A 27540-nucleotide genomic window follows, 5' to 3' on the forward strand; every position below is an offset into this window, starting at 1 on the left:
TTCCTATGTACTGTCTGTAATGTCCTCAGATGGGATAAATATTTGAAGCAGGAAGAGAAGAACCTAACCAACAAGAGGGTTGAACTGGACTCTCTCCTAATATATATTTACTCTTCTGACCTTATAACTAGGTAATCCATAATTAAGTGGTAGTGGTAGTGATGGTACATTCTGTGTTCTCTGTATCCAACCTTTAGAGCTACATCAGAGGCTACCATTAGGTTTACAAAACTAAATGTACCACATAGCAGTGCGTAATATGACCACTGCATAAAGTGAGAGAATAAGCAAGGAGGGAGTGAAACTAGGAACTAAAAACGGTATTGAAAAAGAATAATATATATATACATGTACACAAAGAATGAACAAATGTGTCCAGTCGTGAGCCAGAGCATCCTGACCCAGTGAGCCTGACTCGTCCGACAGAGAAAGCCACTTGGGGCAGTGCGCTGTTCGACTGTTGGCAAACTAGTCAATCCAGATGAACAAGCCTGGCTCTTTTGCGTTGCGATCAGGGGAGAGGTTTATTACCCCGTAGACTCGGGCAACTACACTCCATTCAACACGCACAATTTTACTAACACAACACCAAGAAAAACCTTTATGTGTTTGTGTTGTGTCTTTGGTTGGGGTGACTTTCTGCTAGCAGAAAAACAAGGTTGAGCTTGGGTGTCCTTTTGTCTCTAGTTCAATTACAACAAAGCAGGAGTGTTCTGTGTGACATATAGTAAGACTTGTGAAGAGACCTACATAATACTGTGAATATTGTATACAGACAGAGCAGAGCATAATAAGGGTTTGGACCTATGCATGTGAAAGAGTATGCTGTTCTTGGCGAATCTTTGATAAAACGCCAAAGTTGGTTCCTTGGTTCAAGTTAGCTTGTTCAGAGCAAAAATCTTGGGAAGACAGCTTAGCGAAAGAACCAGTTTATTCCGACACGTAGCACAGTAACCTCTGAAAGCACGGTCGAATGTCACGAGGAAAGTCTTACAGAAATACGTAGGATATATAGAGTAGAATGAACATATCCATACAATGGCATAATTAAATTATCCACAGGTATACGCCTGGAGGAAATGTTGAGGTATGGGCTACTATATTAAAAAGCTATAAACCTTCTATTTTGATCCTTGCTATATATCAGTAAGCATAGGTTAAGACCAACTTATTGGTTCTTAAGGATGTACCAGGAATAAATGGCCTACTCATTGAGAATTAGAAATTCGTGAATACTGGCCTAATAAATTATTAATGGTGCTTAATGCAGACTTTATTGGGCACTTATACAGACACTAATTTGTTATGTGTTAATGGCTAACATTTGTTCCCTAAAGTAAAGTGTAAACCAAATTTCTTCTGATTTTACCTTGTTGTAAAGTAATGAAGATCCTTAGGAGAACTCTGTCAGAGTAAAGATTTACATTTTAGTGGAGTAAAAAGTGGAGTAAAAGTGAAAGTTGACAGAAATACAAAAGCAGTGATATGCCCCAAAAATAATCAAGTACTGTAACAAAGTATTATTCCTGCCACCCCTGACAGATAAGAGTTCGGTCTGTAAGAATGTGAACTTGTATCAAGCTAGTTTCCATCAGGAGAGTTAGAGAAAGGAAGAAATATTTGCTGACTTTCAAGAGATGTATTTTCTGGCCATCCTACACTCTGTGTGTGTGTGTGTGTGTGTGTGTGTGTGTGTGTGTGTGTGTGTGTGTGTGTGTGTGTGTGTGTGTGTGTGTGTGTGTGTGTGTGTGTGTCAGTGTGTGTGTGTGTCTGTGTGTTTAACTGAGTGAGTGAGCAAGAGAGAGAGAGAGGGAGAGAGAGAGAAATCTTCCATCTAGTTACATCTAGATACATTAGTTTCAGCTGCTTCTAGCTCTATTACATCTAGTTGTGCTATACCTCTTTAAAATCCTGTAGCTACAGGGTTTTGTGGCCTGTGATCAGAAATCAAAATGATCTGCAGATGCAGTTGATTGATTAAGCCTGGTAGAGCCTCTCTTGGATTCTGTTGTCCTGGTTGCACTCACACTCTATTCTGGAAGCATCTTGTGGCCATCGTTAGATGAGTCCGCCCTCTAGTGTTAAATGGGTGGAACTATAATTATCCAAGGGATGTGACAGGTGCACTGAAATATGATTTTTTTATGAAAAAGACTAATACATTTTCCAATAATCAGAGTTTTTTCCAATCATTTTCACACTTGTTTCAATACCATGTACACTTTTTCAAAACACTTAACACATTCAGCATATCAGTAGACTATGTGAACTAAACTGTGGATACTTTTTCATTGCTTAGATACAAAATACATTCAATGACTTCTTCTTCCGAAATTCATGGATACCTGACTCAGTCAATGTCCACCACCAGCAACACTCTGTCCAACTTTCCAGACATTTAGATAATCTATTCAAAACAGTTAACTTTCAGTTTAAAACATCACTATAGTAGTGATGCAGAAGTGATTGTGCACCCCTCATCTGTAGGACATTGGCTAGGGTTTAACATCACTATAGTAGTGATGCAGAAGTGATTGTGCACCCCTCATCTAGGACATTGGGTAGGGTTTAGCCAATGAGTCGGTGCATCTTTGACACATTTGACATTAAACCAAACAATTATTCACCACCCTGTAAATTAAGGTCATACTCATTCCCTCAAAGCATCAGATGTATTGTACCGATTTAACCCTTAAGTATCTTTCAGTGACAGAATAGTTATAAAAATGTGCATAAAATGGGGGAGCTGAGGCGCAAGCACCAGCCCCGTACCATGGATGGGCCTGAGCGCCCACGGGGACCCGGGTTCGAGTCCGACTTGCGGTCAATTTCCCATCCAATTCCCAATCTCTCTCCCAGCTCGCTTCCTGTATCTCTTCACTTAAATTTTTTTTAACATTTGTATAAAATGACTGGATGACCTCAGAGTTCAAAACAAAGAAATGGCAGAATGTTACAAATAAAGACCTAAATGATGATATTTTTTTTTTCACATTTCAGCATCTTTATTTTTTTTTGAGAAACATTTTCATTTGTACAGTATGTGTGTGTGTGTGTTCTAAAAGTAAACAATCTCATCAGATTCAGTTTTGGAGGTGTGGATACTGTGCAGCTCCCTCTTGTTGCCTTGAAGCATCTCAAACAAACGGATGTGGATGTAGTCGTCTCCTCCAACATGAACCTGAGGAGATGGAGAGACAAGGACAGAGAGGAGAGACAAGGACAGAGAGGAGAGACAAGGACAGAGAGGGACCCGTGAAGAGACAAGGACAGAGAGGGACCCGTGGAGAGACGAGGACAGAGAGGGACCCGTGAAGAGGACAGAGAGGAGAGAGAAAGGCGGAGAAACAGAGGGAGAGAAGTGAAGGAGAGGAAGTGAAAAGACAAAAAGTTTGGCGATAAATTACATCTACAGACAAGAATGGCAACAGTTATCGAATTACTAATGAGTTCACTGAACAGACACAGACACACACGCACACACACACACACACACCTGCATGCATATGATATCTGCATGTACACACTCACACACACACAGAAGTATGATACCTTGATGAAGTAATTTGTCCCTGCCACTTTTTGGTTCTTGTACTTCTTGGCAGTGTAGACGTCATACTTCTTTCTTACATTCTCTTCAACAGCGGCTTTCACCTGCAGATGTAGCAAAGAGAGATACGGCGGGGCAGTGTGTGTGAGAGAGAGAGTGACACAAGATGAGAGTGAGGCACTAGCTTACGATCCAACACAGCCCTCTGATGTTGGTGCTTTTAACTTAAAGTTAAAGTTTAAGTATTTAGCAGATGCTTTTGTCCAAAGTGTTTAATCGTTGCTGATTTAAGTGCTATAACTGACTCTGCAGTTCACATGCTAATGGCATAGCAAACAACCATACACAACACAGCCATTAAACATAACCACGACTGTACACACATGATTTGACCTCATTTAAACACACACATGCATAAGCAGAGAGTGTAGTAATACTGTGAATATGAGGCTTTTAACTAAAAAACAAAAAACTAGAGAAAAAAGTAAATCTATCAGTTCTATATGTTGTTTTATTCAAGTGTAGCGGTAGTACACACAAATGTATCTTAGTCATTAGGAAAGGATTTGGCACTGGCCTCTCTGTCTGCACCCCCATGTCATGGACCCTCGTGATACTCGCACATAGTTTGGATTTCCGGCGTTACATCCTGGACCTCCCCTAGACCTCCTTGCGTCCCAGACATTTTGTTGAACAGAGGAGAGCAAAATCTGGAGAACTTTTTGTTACTCAGTCTCCTAGTACGGCCAAAGTGTGGATAAACGCACATCTTCTGTTTTTTTTAAAGGATCCAAATACACACATCAGAGTCATCTAAAGAGACGTTATCACTTAGTCATGACAGAGTCATCTTAAAAGATGTTATCATCGTTCAGTGGAAAACGGGTTGCAGTAATGTTAAATGCATGTTTGTAACAATTGCAAGATGGGAGGTGAAGCGACAGTGGAGGAGTGTGCATGAGAAGTGCCTTATGCATGCGTGTACTATAGTAGTGACACTGGCACACTAACACTGGTATATACTGATGCAGCATTGACTGTAACACTGGCATATGTTGGTGCAATATTTATTATAACACGTACAAGTATTCTGATGTTGATTACTGAAGTAATAGCACACCAAAGCCAGTGGCATATAAAAAACATATTCAGGGGCAGTTGCTAAATCGCCTAAGAGGGGAAATAGATATCCAAAAAAAACATAATCATATTTTTGTGATTGGTCTTCATGTAAAGATACCATACCGGAGTTTATACATTTATTGCAAATTATGTTTGAATTCAGCAACGCGTGGTTCAAATTTGTCATTGCAGAGAAAGTACTTGATGATGTTCACATCTGTATATAAAGATATTTCCAGTCCAGTAGACACAGGCCAGGTCATTCCTATCTTCCCAGGGTCCTGTGTTCCCCAGTTCTACATCAGAATCAGAATCATGTTTATTGGCCAAGTACATTTCCACATACAAGGAATTTTTTCTTGGTTTAATTGCTCTCAATGTACTTAAACTGAAAAATATGCATGCGACAGTTTAGGATAATAAATAAATATAATATAATAATAAAATATAATAATCTGTCAACTGTTCATTAGAGTGACGGCTCTGGATGTGTACAGGTCCTGGATGGTGGGCAGGTCAGCACCAATAATCCTTTCTGCAGACCTGACTGTCCGTTGTAATCTGTTCCTGTCCAGTTTAGTGGCCGAACCAAACCAGACAGTGATGGATGTTCAGAGAACAGACTCAATGACTGCAGTGTAAAACTGGATCAGCAGCTCCTGAGGCAGGTTGTACTTCCTGAGCTGGCGCAGGAAGTACATCCTCTGCTGGGCCTACATATGTGCTGTCCCAGGGTCCTATGGTCCTCAGCTCTATATAACAATAATAAAAAAAAAAACTTTACACAGGTCTAATTTGACCCAACAGAATAGCAGGGTTAAAGTGTGGACTTTAAAGAGTTGATTGTAGTCTTTCTTGTAGCCTTCTTTTCTTCCAGAAGAGTGAAAAAGTAAAATGCAGAAGTGCAGTATTGCTCAAGTTTGACAATGTGTCATTGGTGAAAGGCCACTGAACCATCTGAATGTGGTGGATAAGGATGGGTCTTGCAAAACTGCAGCTACTCGTTCTCTCTCCTCCTCCTCTGTTCAAATTCATGATTCATGCTTCTGAAAAAAAAGAAAACAATATGAAGACATAGGCCGTAATCTCTTGGTGTGTGAAACTGGGCCTCTGTATTTTCTCAGTTATGGATGTATGTCTCAGTCACATAACCCTGTAGGGTTCCATTTGCTCATGTCCCCCCTCTTAGGCTGTCTGGGTCACAGCTGGATGTGAATTGAGAAGGAAAGTGGTCAGAGTCCATCCCAGTTGTGACTGCTTTCGCTGTAGAATAAGTGTGCGGAGTGTGGAACAAAGCCTGTCCAGTGTGAAAGGTAATCTGCCTGCATGCATTGGTGGAGTGACAGAACAGGGCAAATCCATGTGTGAGTTTAAAATTTATATCTAGACAATTTCTCAGAACATACAACAAGTACCTGACCACATCCCTCCAAAGTCGCTATCTTGTGTTTCCACACGACAGAGACCTTTTCCAAAGCCTTAAGCCTCCATCAGACTCTGACAGATATTTCTTTCTTGTGAGACTTCAAGATGGACTTGGTAAAGTGTGTTTGTAATTTGTACTTATCCTACAACTATTCTGCCTCTATAATATTCAGACAGTATATTAAACCTTCTATTTTGGTCCTTGCACTATATCAGTAAGCATAGGTGTGACAGAGCGCATGGCGACTGTAACGTAAAGCGGTGGGTTCCTGATCACGGATTGTACAAGACGTTCTGATGGACAGAAATATGAACGTTGTGTTATGTGATTATACTGTGTGGTGTGCGTAGGTATAATGCTATGGGTGATTTAACCCTGCATGGGGTCTCTGTGTGCAATGATCAATTAGACGAGATGTTTAGCTGCGTACTTACCGGTTGCCTGTGTCTTCCGGGAACGTGGGAAGCAAACGGGGATGCAAACGGGGATGATTATCTGTGTTTGTTACGCGCGCCGCTAGGGATGCGCTCCTTGAGGCAGGGGTGTTTCTAGTGTGTTTAAATAACTTCTTGGTAAAGTGTGTAATGGCAAAGTTAGTACGATAACATGCACGTATATATGTACTGGGTTATGTCGGTATGCATGTAAGGAGATAATACTGTGTGCAACGGTTAATTGATTGATGCGTGTTAATGGTAACGGCCACCTGTTTAAATACGTGCCGCACAGCTCAGTTCGAGAGAGGTTGCTGACGTGAGCAGACCTAAGTGGATGGTTGCGTCAAACCAAGGAGAATAGCTAGCTTGGGCATTGTCCCAGTGTTTGTTTTATTTTACATTCAGTGTTTTGGTTGTTTGTTTGTATTGTCAGTTTTAACCTACTGGAATTACTGGAAGAAAATTAAAGAAAACCTTTTTTTGTACTGTTGTGCCTGTCATCCATCCCTGAAGTCTGACCAACCAACCGCTCGGGCACACTCCTTTACATTTGGTGGCAGCGAAACTACTAGCGTGCTCAGGTCAGACTGAAAGGTGGCGGATGAGAAGCAACAATGCCAAGGAAAAAGCAGCAAAACCCGGAAGAGGATGACTGTTCCCAGTCAGCTATGGAAAATTCAATGCAAGAACTCCACAAAATGTTCCAGAGACTAATGACTACCCAGGAGAAACAGGAGGAGCGCACCAAGCAGGAACAAGCCCGCCAAGACCAGAGGTGGAAAGGTATGGTGCATCACTTCAATGTTCTCCAAGAGGAAGTGCGGCAGGAGAGATGGGAGCTTGGGAAGGGCCAGGGCAAAGTCAGGCTGTTGGAGGGGTTACATGGGACGTCAACATCAGCTCCAGTGTCAACGGCAACAAGTCCATTACGAGCTGGGACGGGTGGAGCCCAGACAGACCCGTGGTGGGCAGCAGGAGGCCAAGGCTCAGCGGCAGCAGTCCCGACGGTGGTCCCCAGGCACAGCAGGAACAACAGCGGTTCCAGGCGCAGCAGCAGCTCCAGTCTCAGCAGCAGCAACCCAAGCCGCAATGATAGGGGTCCAAGCGCCGACACCGGATGTGCCTGTAATGATACCAGTACAATTCACTGCGTGGAAAGGCCCCAAAATGCAGAAGTACACTGAGGATGAGGATATAGAGCATTTCCTATTGACATTTGAACGCATCGCAACAGCAAGTCGGTGTCCAAAGTCAGAGTGGGCACTTAATCTGGTGCCACTACTTTCTGGCGAAGCAAGAGCGGCGTATATCGCAATGGACTTCACTGATGCAATGGACTATGACAAAATTAAGGAGGTGATCCTGGAGAAATTCGAAATCCATCCAGAGACCTACCGGCAGCGATTTCGATCCACACAGATATTACCGAATGAGTCATGCAAAGAACTCTTCACCAGACTGCGGGAGCTGTATGAATAATGGGTTTGTCCACAGGCCCATACAAAGGAGGAGATCGGTGACATGCTGATCCTGGAGCAGTTCCTGAGGATGGTGAACAGCGATGTAAGGCTCTGGATAAATGAACATAACCCCAAGTCTGCAAAGGAGGCAGTGGTGCTAGCAGAATCATTCATTTCTGCACGCCGAGGGTTAAGACCTTACCAGATGGCCTGGGTGAAAGAGAGCCACGCAGCATGGCCAGGTAAGCCTGAGGGTGGTCGGGATGGTGGTTATAGTAGCAAAAGCCCTAGAACTGTCAGTGCTAGTACAGAGGAAATTGTGTGCTATTACTGTGGTCAGGCAGGGCATATGAAAATCAATTGTCCCCACAGAAAGCGCAAGGATGCACAGGTTGCATTTATCCCAAAGACTAGTAAGGGGGGAGCCAGACTAGATCAATGGGAGTCCCTAATAGAAGTCCGGGTGGATGGGAAACAGGCTCAGGCGCTGGTGGACACTGGGAGTAGCCAAACCATTGTAAGAGCAGACCTGGTAGCCAAACGTAACACACTTGCTAATGGGGAGGTGCTTATCCGTTGTGTATATGGGGATGAGGTATCCTACCCTACTGCAGAGGTGTACCTGGAGGTGAAGAATGTGTCGTATTTGGTCACAGTGGCAGTGGCAGAGAAGCTGCCATACCCGGTAGTCTTGGGGAAGGATATTCCAGGGCTAGCAACACTTGTAGACCAGGAGCAGAGTTGCAACATGGCAGTCACCTGCTCACAGACTAAAACACAAGACGGGGACAGGTCATGGGACATGTTACCGTTTGGTGACTTAAAACGCAAGACAAGGAGCCAGAAGAGAAGTGAGAAGTTTAAGGGTACTAAGCACGTAGAAACTGATCCACACCCTGAGCTTGACAGTGCATTGGATAAGGCAATTCCTGCAGACATAGTTAAAGCTCAAAGAGCAGATGTGTCCTGTGACGACCCCGCCTCTATGGTTGCTGGGAGAGCTACTTGTCTTTGTCAGTGTCTTTGTATTACAGATGCCCCGCAGGTGTGGCCAGCTCATTCGTTATTGGGAACACCTGGGTCTGCTACTATAAGAGCACCGCCCACGGATTTCATGGGAGATTCGGAGAGAGAGAGATCGCGTGGAAACCTTGCTCCCTACTGCTCGTCTTGCGCAATGATCATCGCTCCGTACCTGCTGAGATACAACATTCCATCTACTGCCCTAGCATGCACACATACACTACAACCTTACTGACTCACTGACTGCCCCATCTCACCGTAGTCTGGCCTGGTACTATACCCTAGTCGCTAAATAAAAGCATACTGTTTGGCGTTAAATCCTGTGTGACTCTTTTATTTGGCATGCCTGTGAGCCGGGCATGACAAATTGGGGGCTCGTCCTGTTTTGAATTCGGAATTTGGAAAAAAAAACTACTGGACAAGGGAAGGTAAGTGGACGTGCTGGGGTAATTGTGGTTGAGCTGAAGCTATTTGTTCCCTGTTAGGCACAGCAGCGTTGATTCTTTGAGTTTCGCTGGTTTGTTTTTTTAGTAGTGTTGGGGTGAAAGCGGCTGGAGCGGTTGTCTCGGGAGCATCGCCGTGGTGATCGGGTTGTTGCCAGTGACTGGTCGCTTCCCTTTACCAGCGGTATTGAGTGCGTAATTACCCGCCGCGAGTAACCACATGAAGACCAGGTGAGTTAGGTAGCTAAATATTTGGGTTAGGCAGATAGAGGGGACGCTCTTCTTTTACAGGTTACAGCCAGCGCGTCCACTACTGAAAAATGTCTCAGATTGAGGATTTTTTAAGACTCCATCGGAGTTGTTTTTAGAGGATTGCACTAAAGACCAGCTGTTAAAAATTGCAGACCATTATGAGATAGTGATCAGTGATAAGAGGCTGAAAGATACGGTAAGAGCGATATTGAGGGCGAACTTGCAGGAGCGGAAAGTGTTGCCGGGTAAACCAGGAAGCGTTGTGGGGGATGCTACTGGTAGTACAAAGTTTTCTTTTGAGCAACAAAAGGAGTTGCTATTGTTGCAAATGGCGCACGATAAAATGAAGTGCGAGGCAGAACAGGCTAGAATCAGCTTGGAGCGGGACAAGATGAGTTTGCTCAGCGATGGTAGGCTGAGCATGGAAGCTGTCCAAGCGTTAGGTGGAGAGAGGGTTTCTGCACTTAGCCGGGTGCCGCATTTTGATCTGGTGGGGAACTTGAAGCTTGTTCCAAAGTTTAATGAAAAGGACCCTGAGACTTTTTTTTCATTATTTGAAAGAGTGGCCGATGCTAGGGGTTGGCCTGGTGCGGATCGCACGGTTATGTTACAGTGCGTACTGACCGGGAAGGCGCAGGAGGCATATTCAGCGTTGTCGGTGACGGATAGTGTGAATTATAAATCGGTGAAGGAGGCGGTGCTTAAGGTCTATGAGATGGTGCCGGAGGCCTATCGTCAGCGGTTCAGGGAGGGTAGGAAAGAGGACAAGCAGTCCTACCTGGAGTTTGCACGAGAGCTGGTGATTACTTTTAATCGTTGGCGTACAGCTTCTGGTGTAGGAGACTTTGAGGAATTATGCGATCTAATTCTGCTGGAACAGTTTAAAGACTCAGTTCCCTCTCGTATTGCCACATACATAGCGGAGCAACAGGTGAAAACAGTTGGGGATGCAGCCGCCTTAGCAGATCAGTATGTTTTGACACACCGCCGTGACTGGGTGAATGTCCGTAGTGGGCCTAGGGAGGGCGCTGTCGGGCGTGGATTCTTTTCTGATCGTTCAGTCAGGCCCGAAGTGAATGTGGCAGATTGGCGGGACCCAGAGAGAGTATGTCACTTCTGTCGTAAAAAGGGGCATTTAAAAGCGGATTGTTATGCTCTGAAAAACAGAGACCAACAAATGAATGTAAAGCCTGCTGCATTAGCTGTACCAGTGGGAAGTCGAGTTATTTGTAATGAGGCTTATTTGCCTTTCATATCAGCTGGGTTTGTTTCCTTGGGAAAAGACGGGGAGAGGGTGCCTGTTAAAATCTTAAGAGATACAGGGGCATTAGGCTCATTTGTCCTCGCGTCCGTGCTACCTTTTTCAGAGGAGTCTGATACTGGCGATGCCACCTTAGTTCGGGGTATGGGATTGTCCGTTTTGTCTGCTCCAGTGCACAGACTGCATCTGTTTTCGGAGTTGGTGCAGGGGGAAGTGTGCATCGCGGTGCGCCCGGCGTTGCCAGTGGAAGGAGTCCATATCATCCTTGGGAATGGATTAGCTGGGGGGCACGTCTGGCCCGAGGTTCCTCCACACCCAGTTGTTAATCCAGTTCCTGTGGTTAATAGTGAAACCGATGAGAGTGAGCGGGACTTCCCGGAGGTGTTTGCAGCATGTGCAGTGACCCGGGCTGGGGCTCGGGTTGTTAGGGAACCTGATAGAGTGAATGTGATGGAAGAACCACTTGTACACTTGGCTGATTTTCCCTTGTCGCTCTCCCATGCCGAGTTAGTAACGGAGCAGCAGTCGGATCCCTCCATTAAGGGGCTGTTGGAGACTGTGATCCCTGTTGCAGAGGTGAAGGATCAGGCACATGGCTATTGCCTGGATAATGGTCTGTTGGTGAGAAGGTGGGTGCCTTGTGGTGAGTTTGGAGTAGGGAACGCCATCGTCCAAATTGTAGCCCCAGCTAAATTTCGGAAAATGGTTTTGCAGATGGCTCATGATCAGTCAGGGCATATGGGGGTCAGGAAGACATATGACCGTATCTTGCGGTACTTCTTTTGGCCTCGGCTGAAAAAGGATGTGTCCGACTACATCAGGACGTGTCATACCTGTCAAATAACGGGCAAACCAAACCAGGTTATTAAGCCGGCCCCATTGCACCCGATCTCTGCCATCGGGGAGCCATTTGAACACATAATTATTGACTGTGTTGGACCTCTGCCTCCTTCTAGGTCCGGCGCCAGCTATCTCCTGACTGTCATGTGTCAGGCCACCAGGTACCCCGCTGCGTACCCCCTGCGTTCGATAACAACCAGGTCGGTAGTTAAGGCACTCTCCCATTTCATTTCGATCTTTGGCATTCCCAGGGTTGTTCAAAGTGATCAGGGGTCCAACTTTTCCTCCCATATGTTTGCACAGGTGTTAAAACAACTCCGGGTGAAACACTCCCAGTTGTCAGCCTACCATGCACAAAGCCAGGGGGCACTGGAGCGTTTCCATTAGACACTTAAGTCACTACTCCGCGCCTTCTGCACAGAGTTGGACAGGGATTGGGAGGAAGGGTTGCCGTGGTTAATGTTAGCAGCCAGGGAGGTGACACAGGAGAGCACGGGGTTCAGCCCAAATGAGTTGGTTTTTGCACATTCGGTACGTGGTCCACTAGCGGTTTTAAGGGATGGGGTGGAGGCCAGTGCTCCTCCGAAAAACCTCCTAGACTATGTAAATGGATTTAGGCATAGGCTGTATGTTGCAGGCGAATTGGCAAGGAAGAATTTGGCTACCGCGCAAGAAAAAATGAAGCGAGGGTATAACAAACACGCTGAGCGGCGCCAATTTAGCCCTGGCGACCAGGTGATGAGTCTGTTGCCAATGGTGGGGTCACCCTTTCAGGCTAAGTTTACAGGTCCTCACACAGTGGTGAAGCAGACCTCAGAGGTGAACTATATAATTTCCACTCCTGAACGGAGGAAGAAGTCGCAGCTTTGCCATGTCAACCTGCTGAAGCCATACTACTCTCGTGTGGTGGAGCCAGGTCTGGCCAACGGACCTCGCTCAGAGGGTGTCCAACCTGTCGCTCTTGCAAACACGGTAGTGGCTTCTCCCCCTCAGTCAGTGGCCGTGACGGAGAGGGAAGAGTCTGTCACTTTTGATCAAGCCTTGCTGTATGGGCGGCTGAAGAACACGGAAACGCTTGCCAATTTGGATACCCTGTTAGGTCATCTGCAACAGTCGAAACGGGTGGAGTTGGCTGAGTTAATTGGCAGGTTTCCGGGCCTATTTGGTGATACCCCCTCACAAACTCACCTTGTGGAGCATGACATAGAGGTGGGGGAGGCAAAACCAATTAGACAGCGCTTCTACCGGGTGTCTGAGGATAAGCGCCGATACTTAGATGCTGAGATCAAGTATATGCTGGAAAATGGTATTGCCGAACCGTCCTTTTCTAGTTGGGCATCCCCCTGTTTACTGGTCCCTAAGTCAGATAACACCCTTAGATTTTGCTCGGACTTCCGTAAAGTTAACAGTGTCACCAAACCGGACGCATTTCCGCTGCCGCGGATGGATGATTGCATTGACCAGGTTGGATCGGCGAAATTTGTTAGTAAGTTTGATCTGCTTAAAGGTTACTGGCAGGTACCACTGACTAGGAGAGCGCAGGAGATTTCTGCCTTTATCACCCCATCTGGCCTGTATTCCTATAAAGTGATGCCTTTCGGTTTGCGGAATGCGCCAGCAACGTTCCAACGGTTGATGAATAGGGTGGTGGGTGACCTGGCAGGGTGCGCGGTGTACTTAGATGACGTGGTTGTCTACAGTAGCAACTGGGATAGTCATGTACAACGCATTCAAACCCTATTTGAACGGTTGGCTTCTGCAAGACTGACGGTGAACCTGGCGAAGTGCGAGTTTGCCCGTGCTACCGTGACGTACCTGGGCCATGTTGTCGGCCAGGGCCATGTGCGGCCAGTGCAGGCCAAGGTGCTGGTGGTAGAACAGTTTCCGGTGCCAACCACAAAAAAAGAGCTGATGCGTTTTCTGGGGATGGTAGGATACTACCGCAGTTTCTGCAGGAACTTTTCGTCTGTTGCCGCTTCCCTCACTGACTTGTTAAGGGGAAAGGTCGAATACGTGTGGTCTCCTGTTTGTCAACAGGCCTTCCAGAATGTGAAGGCCCTGTTGTGTAGCGCCCCAGTGCTGGCCGCTCCCTGTGTGGAGAAGCCGTTCAAGTTACAGGTGGACGCCAGTCACGTGGGAACAGGGGCCGTACTGATGCAGTCTGACAAGGAGGGGCTGGATAGGCCTGTAAGTTTTTTCTCTAAGAAATTTAACAGACATCAGCTGAACTACTCCGTGATCGAAAAGGAGTTGTTGGCTTTGGTTTGGGCGTTGGGTCACTTTGATGTGTATGTGGGTTCCGGAGTACCGGTGGAGGTCTTCACTGACCACAACCCCCTTACATTCCTGAACTCCCTAAGATGTCCTAATCAGCGGTTGATTAGGTGGTCGTTGATGTTACAGTCTTACTGCTTAGACATACGCCACATCAAGGGGTCAGACAATGTGGTAGCGGATGCATTGTCCCGTGCTCCTGTGATGTGATGACCTGTGTTGTATTAATCTCCTCTTCTGTATGCAGGATACTAGCCGGATCCTGGTGGAGGGGGAGTGCAGGTGGTATGTTGGTTTTGGAGGGGGTCTATTGTTGGTCGGGGTTCCTGTTAGGACCCCGTTCTTATGGGGGGGGGGTGTGACGACCCCGCCTCTATGGTTGCTGGGAGAGCTACTTGTCTTTGTCAGTGTCTTTGTATTACAGATGCCCCGCAGGTGTGGCCAGCTCATTCGTTATTGGGAACACCTGGGTCTGCTACTATAAGAGCACCGCCCACGGATTTCATGGGAGATTCGGAGAGAGAGAGATCGCGTGGAAACCTTGCTCCCTACTGCTCGTCTTGCGCAATGATCATCGCTCCGTACCTGCTGAGATACAACATTCCATCTACTGCCCTAGCATGCACACATACACTACAACCTTACTGACTCACTGACTGCCCCATCTCACCGTAGTCTGGCCTGGTACTATACCCTAGTCGCTAAATAAAAGCATACTGTTTGGCGTTAAATCCTGTGTGACTCTTTTATTTGGCATGCCTGTGAGCCGGGCATGACAGTCCCTTAAACCATTTTACACAGATTTAGCTGAAGATGAGCATGGGGATGCTACAGGCCCCAAGTTTAAGCTAAAGGGAGGAATATTGTACCGTCATGGGGAGGATGGAGAGCAGCTGGTTGTACCAGGTCCTCTCAGAGCCATAGTTCTGGAGCTAGCACATGCTAGTGCATGGGGAGGGCATTTAGGCCAGAATAAAACATGGGACCGAGTAGTTGACCGTTTCTATTGGCCTAAGATGTATGCAGAGCTAGTTCAGTTCTGTAAATCCTGTGAAGCCTGTCAGTTAACTGCCCCAGGCAGGAAAGGGGATAGAGTGCCATTAGTCACCATGCCTATAATAGATGTGCCTTTCAGTAGAATGGCAATGGATATAGTGGGCCCATTAGAACGCAGTAGCAAAGGCAATAGGTACATTCTGGTCATTTCAGATTATGCGACTAGGTACCCAGAAGCGTTCCCTCTACGCAACATCAAGGCGAGGCAGGTAGCTAATGCTTTTCTTCAGCTGGTCTCACGGGTGGGGATTCCTAGAGAAGTGCTGACTGATCAAGGAACAAATTTTACTTCGAAACTTCTTAAGCAAGTGTATAAGTACCTAGGAGTCAAGGGCATTAAGACCACACCATACCAGCCTCAGACTGATGGGCTTGTCGAAAGATTCAACAAGACCTTGAAAAGCATGCTCCGCAAGTTCGTGTCAGACTCGGGGTCTGACTGGGATGATTGGCTGCCTTACCTCTTATTTGCCTACAGGGAAGTCCCACAGGCGTCCACTGGCTTCTCTCCATTTCAACTTCTGTATGGCCGGAATTTGAGGGGTCCCCTCGACGTCTTGAAGGAGGCCTGGGAGGGGGAGGAGCCAGAACAGAAGATGAACGTCCTGACGTACGTCCTGAAGATGCGTGACCACATGCAACGCCTGACTGAGCTGGTGCAGGAGAATATGCAGTCAGCTCAAGCCAAGCAGCGGAAGTGGTATGATGCCACAGCCAGAGACAGATCCCTACAGCCAGGCCAGCAAGTATTGGTGTTGCTACCCACGTCAGAAAGCAGCCTTCTCGCAAAGTGGCAGGGGCCTTACCTAGTACAGCGGCGGGCAGGCAAGGTCACATATGAAATCAGCACGCCAGACAAGAAGAAACCAAGCCAGACTTTCCATATCAACATGCTTAGACAATGGCATGAGAGGGAGAGACCCGTGGAGCAGCACTTCTTTGCCAGGGCTGTGGGGGAGGAGGAAGAGGTTGAAGAGCAGTACTTCCCGAGCAAGCAGAAGAAAAGGCAGAGATCAACCTGGACCACCTTTCCAAGGCCCAGCAGCAGGAGCTGAGGGCATGTGTTCCAGAGGGGGTGTTCAGTGGCATTCCTGGCAAGACACCACTGGTCAAGCACCGCATTGGGCTGAAGTCACCGGGTCCAATTCGGCTCCCCTGTTACCGGATGCCAGCCCAGCTGCTCCCAAAGATTAAAGAGGAGATTGATGCCATGCGGAAGATGGGCATCATTGAACCATCCAACAGTGAGTGGTCAAGTCCTGTGGTGCTAGTGCCAAAGAAAGATGGGACCTTGAGGTTTTGTATGGACTTCAGAAAGGTAAACGCCATTTCGTCTGTTGATCCATATCCAATGCCGAGAATAGACACTTTGATTGACCGCCTGGGCAGTGCCAGGTACCTGACAACACTGGACCTTAGCAAAGGGTACTGGCAAGTGCCCATGGCAGAGGAGTGTAAAGGGTTGACAGCTTTTAGAACGCCATTTGGCTTTTACCATTTCTGTTATATGCCCTTTGGCCTGCAGGGGGCACCAGCAACGTTTCAGCGCCTCATGGACCAGGTGTTGGAGGGGGCGGAGTCCTACTCCTCAGCATACATCGATGATGTCGTCATCTTCAGCCGGTCATGGGAGGAGCACCTGGTCCAGGTGAAGGACGTGCTGTGGCGGCTGAAGGAGGCAGGATTGACCATCAACCCTCAAAAGTGTGCGGTGGCCCAGCAAGAGGTGCAGTACCTGGGCTACGTCATTGGGGGCGGGGCCATCAAACCTCAGGTGGGGAAAATCAGCGCCATCCTGGAGAGCCCTGTGCCGACCACCAAACGCCAAGTGCATTCCTTCCTGGGCGTGATTGGTTGGTATAGGCGGTTCGTCCCACACTTCTCCACAAGGGCGGGGCCCCTGATTGACCTCACACGCAAGGCGGCACCTGTCAGAGTGGTTTGGAGTGACCAATGCTCCAAGGCCTTTGAGGATTTACGGACTTGTTTGACCAAGGATCCTATTCTACAGAGTCCTGACTTCTCTCAGCCCTTCCTGGTTCAGACGGTCGCGTCTGGAGTAGGGCTGGGGGCAGTCTTGCTGCAAGGGCCACCCGGGGAGCAAAGGCCTGTGGTGTACCTAAGCAGGAAGTTGTTTCCCAGGGAGACGAGGCACTCGACCGTGGAGAAGGAGTGCCTTGCCCTTAAATGGGCGGTAGACTCTTTAAAATATTATCTGATGGAGAAAGACTTTGTTCTGGAGACAGACCATCGGGCCCTGCAGTGGCTGGACAAAATGAAGGACACGAACTCCAGAGTCACTAGATGGTATTTGGCATTACAGCCATTTAGGTTTACGGTGAAATATCGGGCGGGCCCAGACAACGTTGTAGCGGACTACCTGTCTCGAGTGCACGAGGACGTCCACTCTTGAGGGGGGGGTAATGTGAGAGAGCGCATGGCGACTGTCACGTAAAGCGGTGGGTTCCTGATCACGGATTATACAAGACGTTCTGATGGACATAAATATGAACGTTGTGTTATGTGATTATACTGTGTGGTGTGCGTAGGTATAATGCTATGGGTGATTTAACCCTGCATGGGGTCTCTGTGTGCAATGATCAATTAGACGAGATGTTTAGCTGCGTACTTACCGGTTGCCTGTGTCTTCCGGGAACGTGGGAAGCAAACGGGGATGCAGGGCTTGGCATGATTATCTGTGTTTGTTAAGCGCGCCGCTAGGGATGCGCTCATTGAGGCAGGGGTGTTTCTAGTGTGTTTAAATAACTTCTTGGTAAAGTGTGTAATGGCAAAGTTAGTACGATAACATGCACGTATATATGTACTTGGTTATGTCGGTATGCATGTAAGGAGATAATACTGTGTGCAACGGTTCATTGATTGATGCGTGTTAATGGTAACGGCCACCTGTTTAAATACGTGCCGCACAGCTCAGTTCGAGAGAGGTTGCTGACGTGAGCAGACCTAAGTGGATGGTTGCGTTAAACCAAGGAGCTAGCTTGGGCATTGTCCCAGTGTTTGTTTTATTTTACATTCAGTGTTTTGGTTGTTCGTTTGTATTGTCTGTTTTAACCTACTGGAAGAAAATGTAAAGAAAACCTTTTTTTGGAAGTACTGTTGTGCCTGTCATCCATCCCTGAAGTCTGACCAACCAACCGCTCGGGCACACTCCTTTACAATAGGTTAAGAGACCAACTAATTGGTTCTTAAGGATGTACCAAGAATAAATGACCTACTCAATAAAAAAAAGAAACTGATGAATACTGGCCTAATAAATAATGAATGGTGATTTAATGCAGACTTTATTGGGCAGTAATACAAACACCAATTAGTTATGTGTTAATGGCTAACATTTGTTCCCTAAAGTAACCCAAATTTCTTCTGATTCTAGTAACTCCCCTACATACACATTGGTGACTGGGTAACCAGTAATGTCCAATGAGATATACACAGACACCCCGCCTAAGAACACAAAGAAGGAGTACTTTCCTCATACAAAATCTTGTTAGGGTATGGCAGGAAAGGACCCAATCGCAGACCAGATGCAAAGACAATTCAGGATTTATTTACAAAAATGGGAGAGCACAGAAGATCAAAACTAAGAGCTCCAAAAAACATCAGATCCCAACTAGGAATCAAACCCGGGCAGAGCAAAAAACATCAAAACACAGCAGCAAGGCAGAGAAGGAATACGGGCATTAACAGATCAACAGGACTCAGAATCTCTCATCAGACTTTAGACTTACGAACCAACAAAAAAAACACAAGACAGACTGAACTTAAATGCCAAAGGGGGAACCAGATAATAAGACATAGGTGAACTAAACAAGGGGAATATACAAGACGCAGGAGAAACTATTCAGGCAAACAACCAGGCTAATTAACAAAGCAGGTGTGGTAGACGGTGACGGAAAAAAACAGGGCGTGGCAGAAGGCAGGTGGGGGCGGAGCTCAGGATAACAACAAAGAAGCACATGGCATAAACAAACAAACACGGGAAAGCACATGGCGGGAACAAGGAAGCACAAAACAAAGACAGAGCACAATCCTGACAGAATCTGATGAAATCTCTAAGCCACACTCTACAACCACGGTATTATAATGTGCCCTGCCCTGCCCCCCACCACCACCCCTCTCTTCTGATACATGTAATAGTTGCTGGTATTCTCATAAAAGTCGGAGGTATGTGTATGTCTATGTATATATATAAGTGTTCAAATGAATAACTTGCTCCTGACTTTTTCGTCTTACATTTCCTCTTACATCATATTTTTGATCCTTTTAGTATAGCACTGACAACAGATGAATCTAATTAAGCACAAGTGTTACACATTTTACAGCAGGTAAATAACAGATGAAAGCACTGATGCTCAACAGGGGGTTATTTGGCAGGGGACCAACCCTTAACCTTAAGTAGACCTAAGCAAGAAAATACTCAGAAGGAAAGGGGTAAATATCAACCAAATATCAATATCAATATTCAACAGAGAATGTGTGTATTTTCACCATCTATGTGATACTATTTAATGCAGAACAGTTAGGAAATCAAAATATCTATTTCCATTATAAGCATTTCCAAATATCGAACCGGCCACAGTTCATCTGTGGACCCTCATTCTTGACTCAGCGGTAGAAGATCATAACAGCAGCTTCAGTTAAGTCTCTGGATGCACTCCACTCCACATGTGTTCCATAACCATTCCAGTCAAAGCCAGTGAAGTCACCACACACACGGCCTTCATGCAAAGGGAAGTGTCCCCCGCCACCAATGCAATACTGTAAAATAAAACAAAGGCTACTTATATTAAACTCAAATGTGGTAGGTTACAAAGCCAGATGCATATTATAGCTGTTGCGGGTTGTAAAGGGGAAGCCAGTCTTGTAAGCATACGTTTGCCCTATGAACCACCACCTTGAAAGACATATAATAATTAATAATTAACACAAAGTTATTATAACAGAGAGTGACACTAAATTGAAATGACAAAACAAACTAAAAATTTGACCACATCTATGGTCATCTCACACTGGTGATATTCAGCAGTGTTTTTTTTGTGAGTGAGTAAAGTCAGTGAACATCTTTGTAGGAGACCTTAATCATTTCAAACAGCAGAGAAGTTTTGCATCAGGATTGCTGCCATATTCAAATTGCATATACAGATACTTAATATATCTGTGATATAACGTTAGTGAGGGGAGGTCTTCTAACTGAGAACTTCTACCCTCACAGTGTTGATTATGTGCATCATGTAACACAGATGCTTATTAATAGTACTGCCACTGTTAATCTGGCACTATGAACCTCATCGGAGGAGGTTTGGAAAACTGAGTAATGAATGTAAAAGGTAAAAGTAAAGCCACCATGTCATGTTTGTGGTTTACTGATTTACAATGGTCAGCTTAAGTGAGATCATGATTTACGAGGTAAATGTCTTTTTAGGAGACACGAATTGTTTTTTAAATCAACAAGGAAGTTGTGTTGAGGTCATTCTTACGTGTTCAGTGTTGCAACCAGTAGGTCTGATTCCAGAACACATGGCCATTGCTGCCCTCTCATAATTAAACACCCTGAATGTGACGAAGCCAGGAATGAATTCGTCTGTGAAAACAAGCATCTGAATGAATCATTTGGGTCCAGTGTATATGTCTTAATGTGTTTATAGATAAATAAGTACACATGAGTATACTGTATTTCAAGTTATTTTCTACTACTAGAGACTATATTTTTCCATTCAGAATTTTAATCACTTCAAATATTTTCCATTTTCTTACTTCTCAGATTTGGCCCATAAAGGTTTTTTGTGGTCTCAGCATTTCCATAATCATACACCACAGGAGTAGACGGTCCATTGTTGGTGCCACATGCTCCAATGTTATACCTCACCGGGTAACGCTATTAATCACAATTGATGAAAGAGAGTTTAAGCATTAAGATAAAGCATCTGTTTGTCTGTAAGCACATGAATGTATGTGAACATATGATCTTTGGAGTTGTATGCACCCTGAAGAGGTGGTAGAGGTTTCCTCCATTGAGTGTAAGAAACCTTGTCACTGTGTGGTATCGCAGGATGGGAGCAATGGTCCAGTGATTTAGTGGAACGTTGTTAGGAACATGCCAAACAGACACATCTTCCGCTACGATGTCATAATAGCCAGGATTCTGTGAAGGAGAAGATCATCAATCATTCTATTCTGTGGGTAACTGGGGTCATTTAGACGTTTGAGTATAACTTAAAGTATTTAGCTAGCTTCTTAAAGTATTTAACACTTCCCAAAGCAACATACAGAACATATTTGAAAAAAAGAACTTGGGTTAGAGAGTCTGTTCTTCTGAATATTGTAGAGTGAAGCAACACGAATGGGAATACCAGGATTTCAGTCTTTGAAAGATTAAAGGTGGTGTCTGTGATTCTGGTGTAAGGTTGTTGATATTTGGGCTCAACAGCCAATCAAATTACACACCTCCCTGCTTTTTCCATTACTGAATTTTACAAAAGTGTTTCGGATTAGAGTCACTGAAGCTGAAGGTGAGAATCCATCATCCAAACTGGCTCAAATCTCAGTATACCTCCAACATCCAAACACAGAACTCACTCACCAGCGCTGCAACGCTACAGCATGATAGCACACAGGGCTCTCAAGTTTTGAAGACAGGCAAGAGTGACATATCCCACTCACCCCCCCCCCCCCCCCCCCCGGCGACGCCCCAGCCCACCTGCCCCGCCCCTGCCGTATGCCCACAGGGTATTGGTTCCCATTATATATGCCATAGTCATAGAATTGGATGTATTAATTGTGCTGGTTGACTTCAGTGCCTGCTGTTTGGCCTGATGCCCCTTACTATGTGCCTTGTCACATCCCGCACACCTGGATGGGCACAGGAGGTCTCTTGGCGCAGATAGAGCACCAGTAATATGAGCTGGTGCTTCCTACAGTAATACATGGCCATTTAGAGGTCTATTCACTATTAAAAGAGGTCTTGTAGGGCTGCTCCTGGGACTTTTCTCCCTTTTGTTCTAGCCATCTCCTCCACTGTTTCTTCCACCGTCTCCTCCTCCTCCACCTGCACCGTCTCCTCCACCTGCACTGTCTCCTCCTCCTCCACCTGCACTGTCTCTTCCACCATCTCCTCCTCTAATGTGTTTACGACCTTCTCTGGGCCTAATCTGGCCTTTTTAGGGGGCTTTCCCCTTTGGGCGAAGGACAGGATGCTTATTTGTTTTTTACCTGACATCTTTGAAAGACAGATGCAATGATTAATGCATCCATGGCCAGGATATTTATAACATGCTAGTATGCCTAATGAGCTCGCGATTCACAACTTCACCAGGCGTGAAGAAGCCTCGGAATCTGAATAGAATGTTCAAGCAAACACATTTACAAAAAATAATGCCCATAACATAATTGAATATTAAGGGCTGCCTAATATTCGTTCGAATTATAGGCTATATATATTTTTAATAGGCCTGCTCGAATTTATTATAGCCTATTAACGAAGTACGGAGTCAAAGCTATAGTGAAAAGGCAAACTGTGTTGGCTACAAACACTCATTAAAAACTGATGCTAATCATCTCGGAAATATTCTCTAACTGCAGTCAAGTTGTCATTGCTTGTGTCAAACCATTGTGAATTTGTTGTAACATTAAAACAGGAGACGACTTACTCTCTGTAGAAGACTGATGCTCGGAGCTCCAGTAGTTTCCTCAGGTAAACGAAACTTTCGAAAGATCAATCGCGCGCAATTCCAGGATGCTTTATTTTCATTGGTTGCTGGATTAAATCTTACCCAGATACAACAGATGTATTTTTCGGATTGGCTATAGTGTAGCCCATTTTTTTTTATTATTGGCTGATAAGTGGCACCTCACGGCAGAACAGGGGATTCGGGAAGACTTGCTTGATTCCTCCATGGTGAGGGCAGCGCGGCCAGGTCATGTTTGCGCGCTGCAGCACATTAAATAGCCTAGAGTTTTTTTTCAGCGTGAGAAATACGATGTGTGGCGGGAGTGCGTGACTAAAGACCGAAATGAGTGACTGTCACGCTCAATGCGTGACACTTGAGAGCCCTGAGCACATATCTGGAAATGGTAGAGCACACACTCAGAAGTGCTGAGATGAGATAAGGATATAGACTCCACTCAACCGCTGTTGAGCCTTCAAACTGCTTAAAATATTATGAGTCTGTGTATGCTTGCCTGCAACAGGAAGTTGGCTTTTTGCTAGTCTAGGTCGCTGAGAATTTTGCCTTCGCACCCTGTCTAAAACAGCCTTGCTCAAAGCGGCTTGTTTGAGTGCCTGTTCCTTTAAATGAGAATGAGCCACTGCTCATCCCACCCCCAACATCCGCAGGCGATGACATGAGTACACCTTCCAGCATTGAGTGGCGTTGTTGCAAACTTATCAATGTATGGAGGCCTATAGCTAGCATGCTTAGCAACAAACAAGCTCTGAATAACCTTTTTAAAAAGTAGACATTGTATTTTTTTTACATTGGCTAATTGTGGTCTTGTGTTAATTAAGTGGTTTTCAGGGATGAAAGTATGAAGGATGAAGGTATGAAAATACTGGAGGAGGTGCACAAACTCACAAACACAGATCACTGTGCATTTAAAGTTAGCCTATGCAAAGTTAGCCTAATGTCCAAATCAACAACATTTGCAGATCTAATCTCAACATATTTCAATACAAAATACTGCTGCCCAAAATTAACACAGTGTGTATGAATGTGCCCCGGAGCTCCATGAATAAAAGTGCCTGTTGTTGCTCAACACTGAATTAAGCCTCTCTTTAAAGGGTGCTGCTATGGAACAGGTTAAAGAAGTCAAACTGTTGGGTGTCACTATTGACGAAACACTGTCATGGTCCACTCAGATTAATAATACAGTGGTGAGAATGATTAATGGTATCTATGCCATTAGAAGGAGTGCTCATATGCTAACTAACACAACAATTAGACTAGTCATACAATCTCTAGTTCTGTCAAATCTGGACTACTGTCCTGTTATTTGGTCTAGTGCATCAAAGCAAGAACTCAGTAAACTTCAGCTTGCTCAGAACAGAGCGGCAAGACTAGCACTTCACTGCTCTGTTAGGACTAGTGTGGATGTTATGCATGCCAGGCTGTCATGGATGAGGGTGGATGAAAGACTGGCATGTAGCCTTATTCTGTTTTTAAATAATGTGTATTCCTCACAGAAACCTGTCAGTTTGTCTTTACAGCTATCACCTGCAAATGAGAGACATGGTTATAATACTAGACAGGCACTAAGTGGTCACTTTACTTTTCCTCTCCCCAGAACCAATGCACTTAAGAAAACAATAATGTACAGAGCCATTGCATACTGGAATGTGCTCCCCTCATATGTGACTCTAACAAGAAATGAATGGGATTTCAAAAAGGAACTCAAGGCAGCTATAATTAGAAAAGAAATTATAGTAGATTAGATTACTATTTTAGGTATTTAAGGGATTTTAGGTATTATTTTACTTTTAATGTTGTTTTTTAAGTCTGTGTTTTTGTGATAATTGATCATGCTGTACTGCATTTTATGTATTTATGTATTTATATTGTATTGTAATATTTTTGCCTGGACCCCAGGAAGAATAGTCTCCACCATGGTGTAGACTAATGGGGATCCTTAATAAACAATGTCTAGGTTATTCCTAGTGTTTTCATATGCTTAAACTTCACGGATCCACATGAAACTTGGCCTGATGAAGCCCGGCATGGCTGATGCGGAATATAAGGTTTGTGGCTCTAGGTGGGGTGGTATGACAGAACTACATAGTGCTTAGACAGGGTCGCGACTGGGAAAGACAGGTGTGTCTATTTGCCCTTTACATGACCATACTTTGCTAATATGACTTTGACTAGACCAAATCTAGTTGCCTATAAAAACATTCCTCAAAAAGTCCCAAATTGTTGCATACTGAGATTAAGTTAATACGATCAAGATAATGAGATCAAGTAAAATGTTTGTCCAGTTTTACCATTGTGTCACCACTTGTTTTGATCTTAGAATTAGCTGTTTTAGACAAGTTTCTGCACGGTATGGACATTGTTCCATATTGCGGGTAACTCGTACTCCCTGCTGTCAACCATTGCAAAAGCAATGTTCCATTCAAGGTTAAGTTTTTATGTATATCATATCTCTGCTAAGAATGATTAAGCCACTCCACACTCTGTGTCAAGATCATTTGTATACCATTGCTTCTTGTGTACTGTGTTTTTACAATAACTTCTCATAAACCCATAGAAACTCATCATCGCTATTTACTCTCTTAAATTCTCAGTAAGTCTCAGATATATTGAATGCAAGTGACTAGAGGTTCCCATTCATTTTACCTTGTAGTCATCAGAGGTCGCACCTTCTGGACTCCCAAAGGTGTTCATGTTGGCCCATGTCCCCTCTCCATCAGGGCGGTTGGGATTGCTTCCCTGCTCGCTTGACCACCGGTCCCCCACAGTGCATTTCCCATACATGTTGTTCTCATGCACACTGGCTACCAGTGTCCATCCACCACCAGCTGTGGTCATGTCACAGTAGCTCTGGTACACTAGACCATTGGAGGTGGTGAGGTAATACAGACCATCTGAAATAAATAAACACATGCTCAATAAAAAAACACCAAATGCCCGTTCACATTTAAATACCTCATACCATATGCAGGTGCACACTGAATGATGCAGGAAGGGTATTTTTTATTGATAACACAATAATCAAGGGCTCACCTTCTTGAACACCATATTTCTGTAGAATATCTCTGCAGCTACGTCCAACAAAACCAAACTTGCTCTGAATTTTCTGCAGTTCGTGATTTGTGTTCCTATTGCTGATACTGATACCACTGGAATTTGAATTCTGAAGAACAGGGAAAGCACCTTGTGCCAAAATAGAAAGGACAAGATCCTTGACAGTTAGCATTCTGTGTTCAGTAATGATGTTATATTTCACCAATCTGTGTGCAGGATTATTTACATAAGGTGGAACAAACCAAAACCCAGCTGTCATTTGACACAGAATGACACATCAGCAGAAAAAGAGATGGTATGTCCCAGTTCCTAATACAGTGAGCCCAACAAGCTGTTTTTTATTGTAAATATCAAAAACTGTCCAACTGCTATTTATTGGAAATATTGCTACAATACGATTTCTAGGAATCTTACCTGGTCGACACTCAATGGGTTGTGATGACAGTGTAAGCCATGTCACCAGGAGAAGACCTCGCAACATGTTTGACAGTGTTGTGTGCTGCAATGTGTCAAAGGTTAGCAGAGCAAAGGCACAATGAAGAACTATGAAGTAAGATTTTGACTTGAGGCTGGTTTTATACTCTGTGGTTAGCCATAAATGACTCAAAACAAGTAAGTAATCATAAGGAAGTAATAAACACCCCCCCCCCCCCCACACACACACACACACAAACACAACAAACACACACACAAACACAACACACAAATCCATTCATATGCAATGGTTATCTTATTCATTTTTGTCTCCTTCGTTAAATTTGATTTTTACTACATGTGATGGAGTGCCCTCACTACATGTGTGTCAGGAGTGGGATGTCTTGCCCAGGCCATTGAAAGTGTGCCTGTTGTGTCCCCAGTAGATCCAGATGAACAAGCCTGGCTCTTTCACATTGCGATCAGGATACAGGTTTATTACCCCATAGCCCCGGGCAACTACACTACATTCAACATGCAAAATTTTACTAACACAACACGCACTGGCACCCAGATAAACCTTAATGTGTTTGTGTTGTGTCTTTGGTTGGGGTGACTTTCTGCTAGCTGAAAAACCAGGTTGAGCTTGGGTGTCCATTTGCCTCTACTTCAAAGCATTACAACAAAGCAGGAGTGTTCTGTGTGACATATAGTAAGACTTGTGAAGAGAACTACATAATACTGTGAATACTGTATACAGACAGAGCAGAGCATGATATGGGTTTTGGACCTATGCATGTTAGGCAAAGGAGAGGACATGGCTAAACCACATGTGTTTTAGAGGACATGGCTAAACCACATGTGTGTTAGAGGACATGGCTAAACCATATGTGTGTTACGACACGGCTAAACCATGATACAATTATTTTGTGCTAGACATCAAATACAACCAAATTCTACGGAAGGCATGTTAATGAAGTTTTTTGCTTTTATTTACAGCGGAGAGTTACCGTGGGTTATTAATGTAGCCACTGAAATCTTTAAAAACAACCATCACTAGCCTGATGCCATAAAGCTTATCTGAGAAAGAAATATGAATTGAGCCACAGATATTTCCTTCTAGGTTTTAGGTGAGCATAACTTACGTGTAATAAATCTTCATGGTTTATTGTTTTTCTACTGTTGTTGTTCATAAAAGCAGAATGGAGAAAGAAGAAGGGAGAAAACA

At 44.8% G+C, this 27540-nt stretch overlaps 1 protein-coding gene across 1 annotated transcript; it reads right to left on the minus strand.

The window, feature by feature from the left end:
* Positions 1-18689: 18689 nt before the first annotated feature.
* LOC105896193 (intelectin-like) lies at positions 18690-26424 on the minus strand. The gene is made up of 7 exons (XM_031572042.1): positions 26313-26424; positions 25878-26027; positions 25491-25738; positions 21146-21304; positions 20917-21037; positions 20640-20743; positions 18690-19920 (listed from the first exon to the last, which is right to left on the minus strand). The coding sequence occupies exons 1-7, from the start codon at positions 26377-26379 to the stop codon at positions 19768-19770; spliced, it is 1002 nt and encodes a 333-aa protein (XP_031427902.1). The 5' UTR covers positions 26380-26424; the 3' UTR covers positions 18690-19767.
* Positions 26425-27540: the final 1116 nt, after the last annotated feature.

This window comes from Clupea harengus, chromosome 8 (genome assembly GCF_900700415.2).
Source record: "Clupea harengus chromosome 8, Ch_v2.0.2, whole genome shotgun sequence".
Classification (NCBI taxonomy): Eukaryota; Metazoa; Chordata; class Actinopteri; order Clupeiformes; family Clupeidae; genus Clupea; species Clupea harengus.

Excerpts from the sequence above, each read along its gene's own strand:
- LOC105896193 (XM_031572042.1), bottom strand. The coding sequence starts at position 26,379 with ATGTTGCGAGGTCTTCTCCTGGTGACATGGCTTACACTGTCATCACAA. Across the intron at positions 21,305-25,490 it reads CGACCTCTGATGACTACAAG|AATCCTGGCTATTATGACAT; the intron begins GTAAAATGAATG and ends TCTCCTTCACAG. Across the intron at positions 20,744-20,916 it reads TTATGGGCCAAATCTGAGAA|ACGAATTCATTCCTGGCTTC; the intron begins GTAAGAAAATGG and ends TTGTTTTCACAG.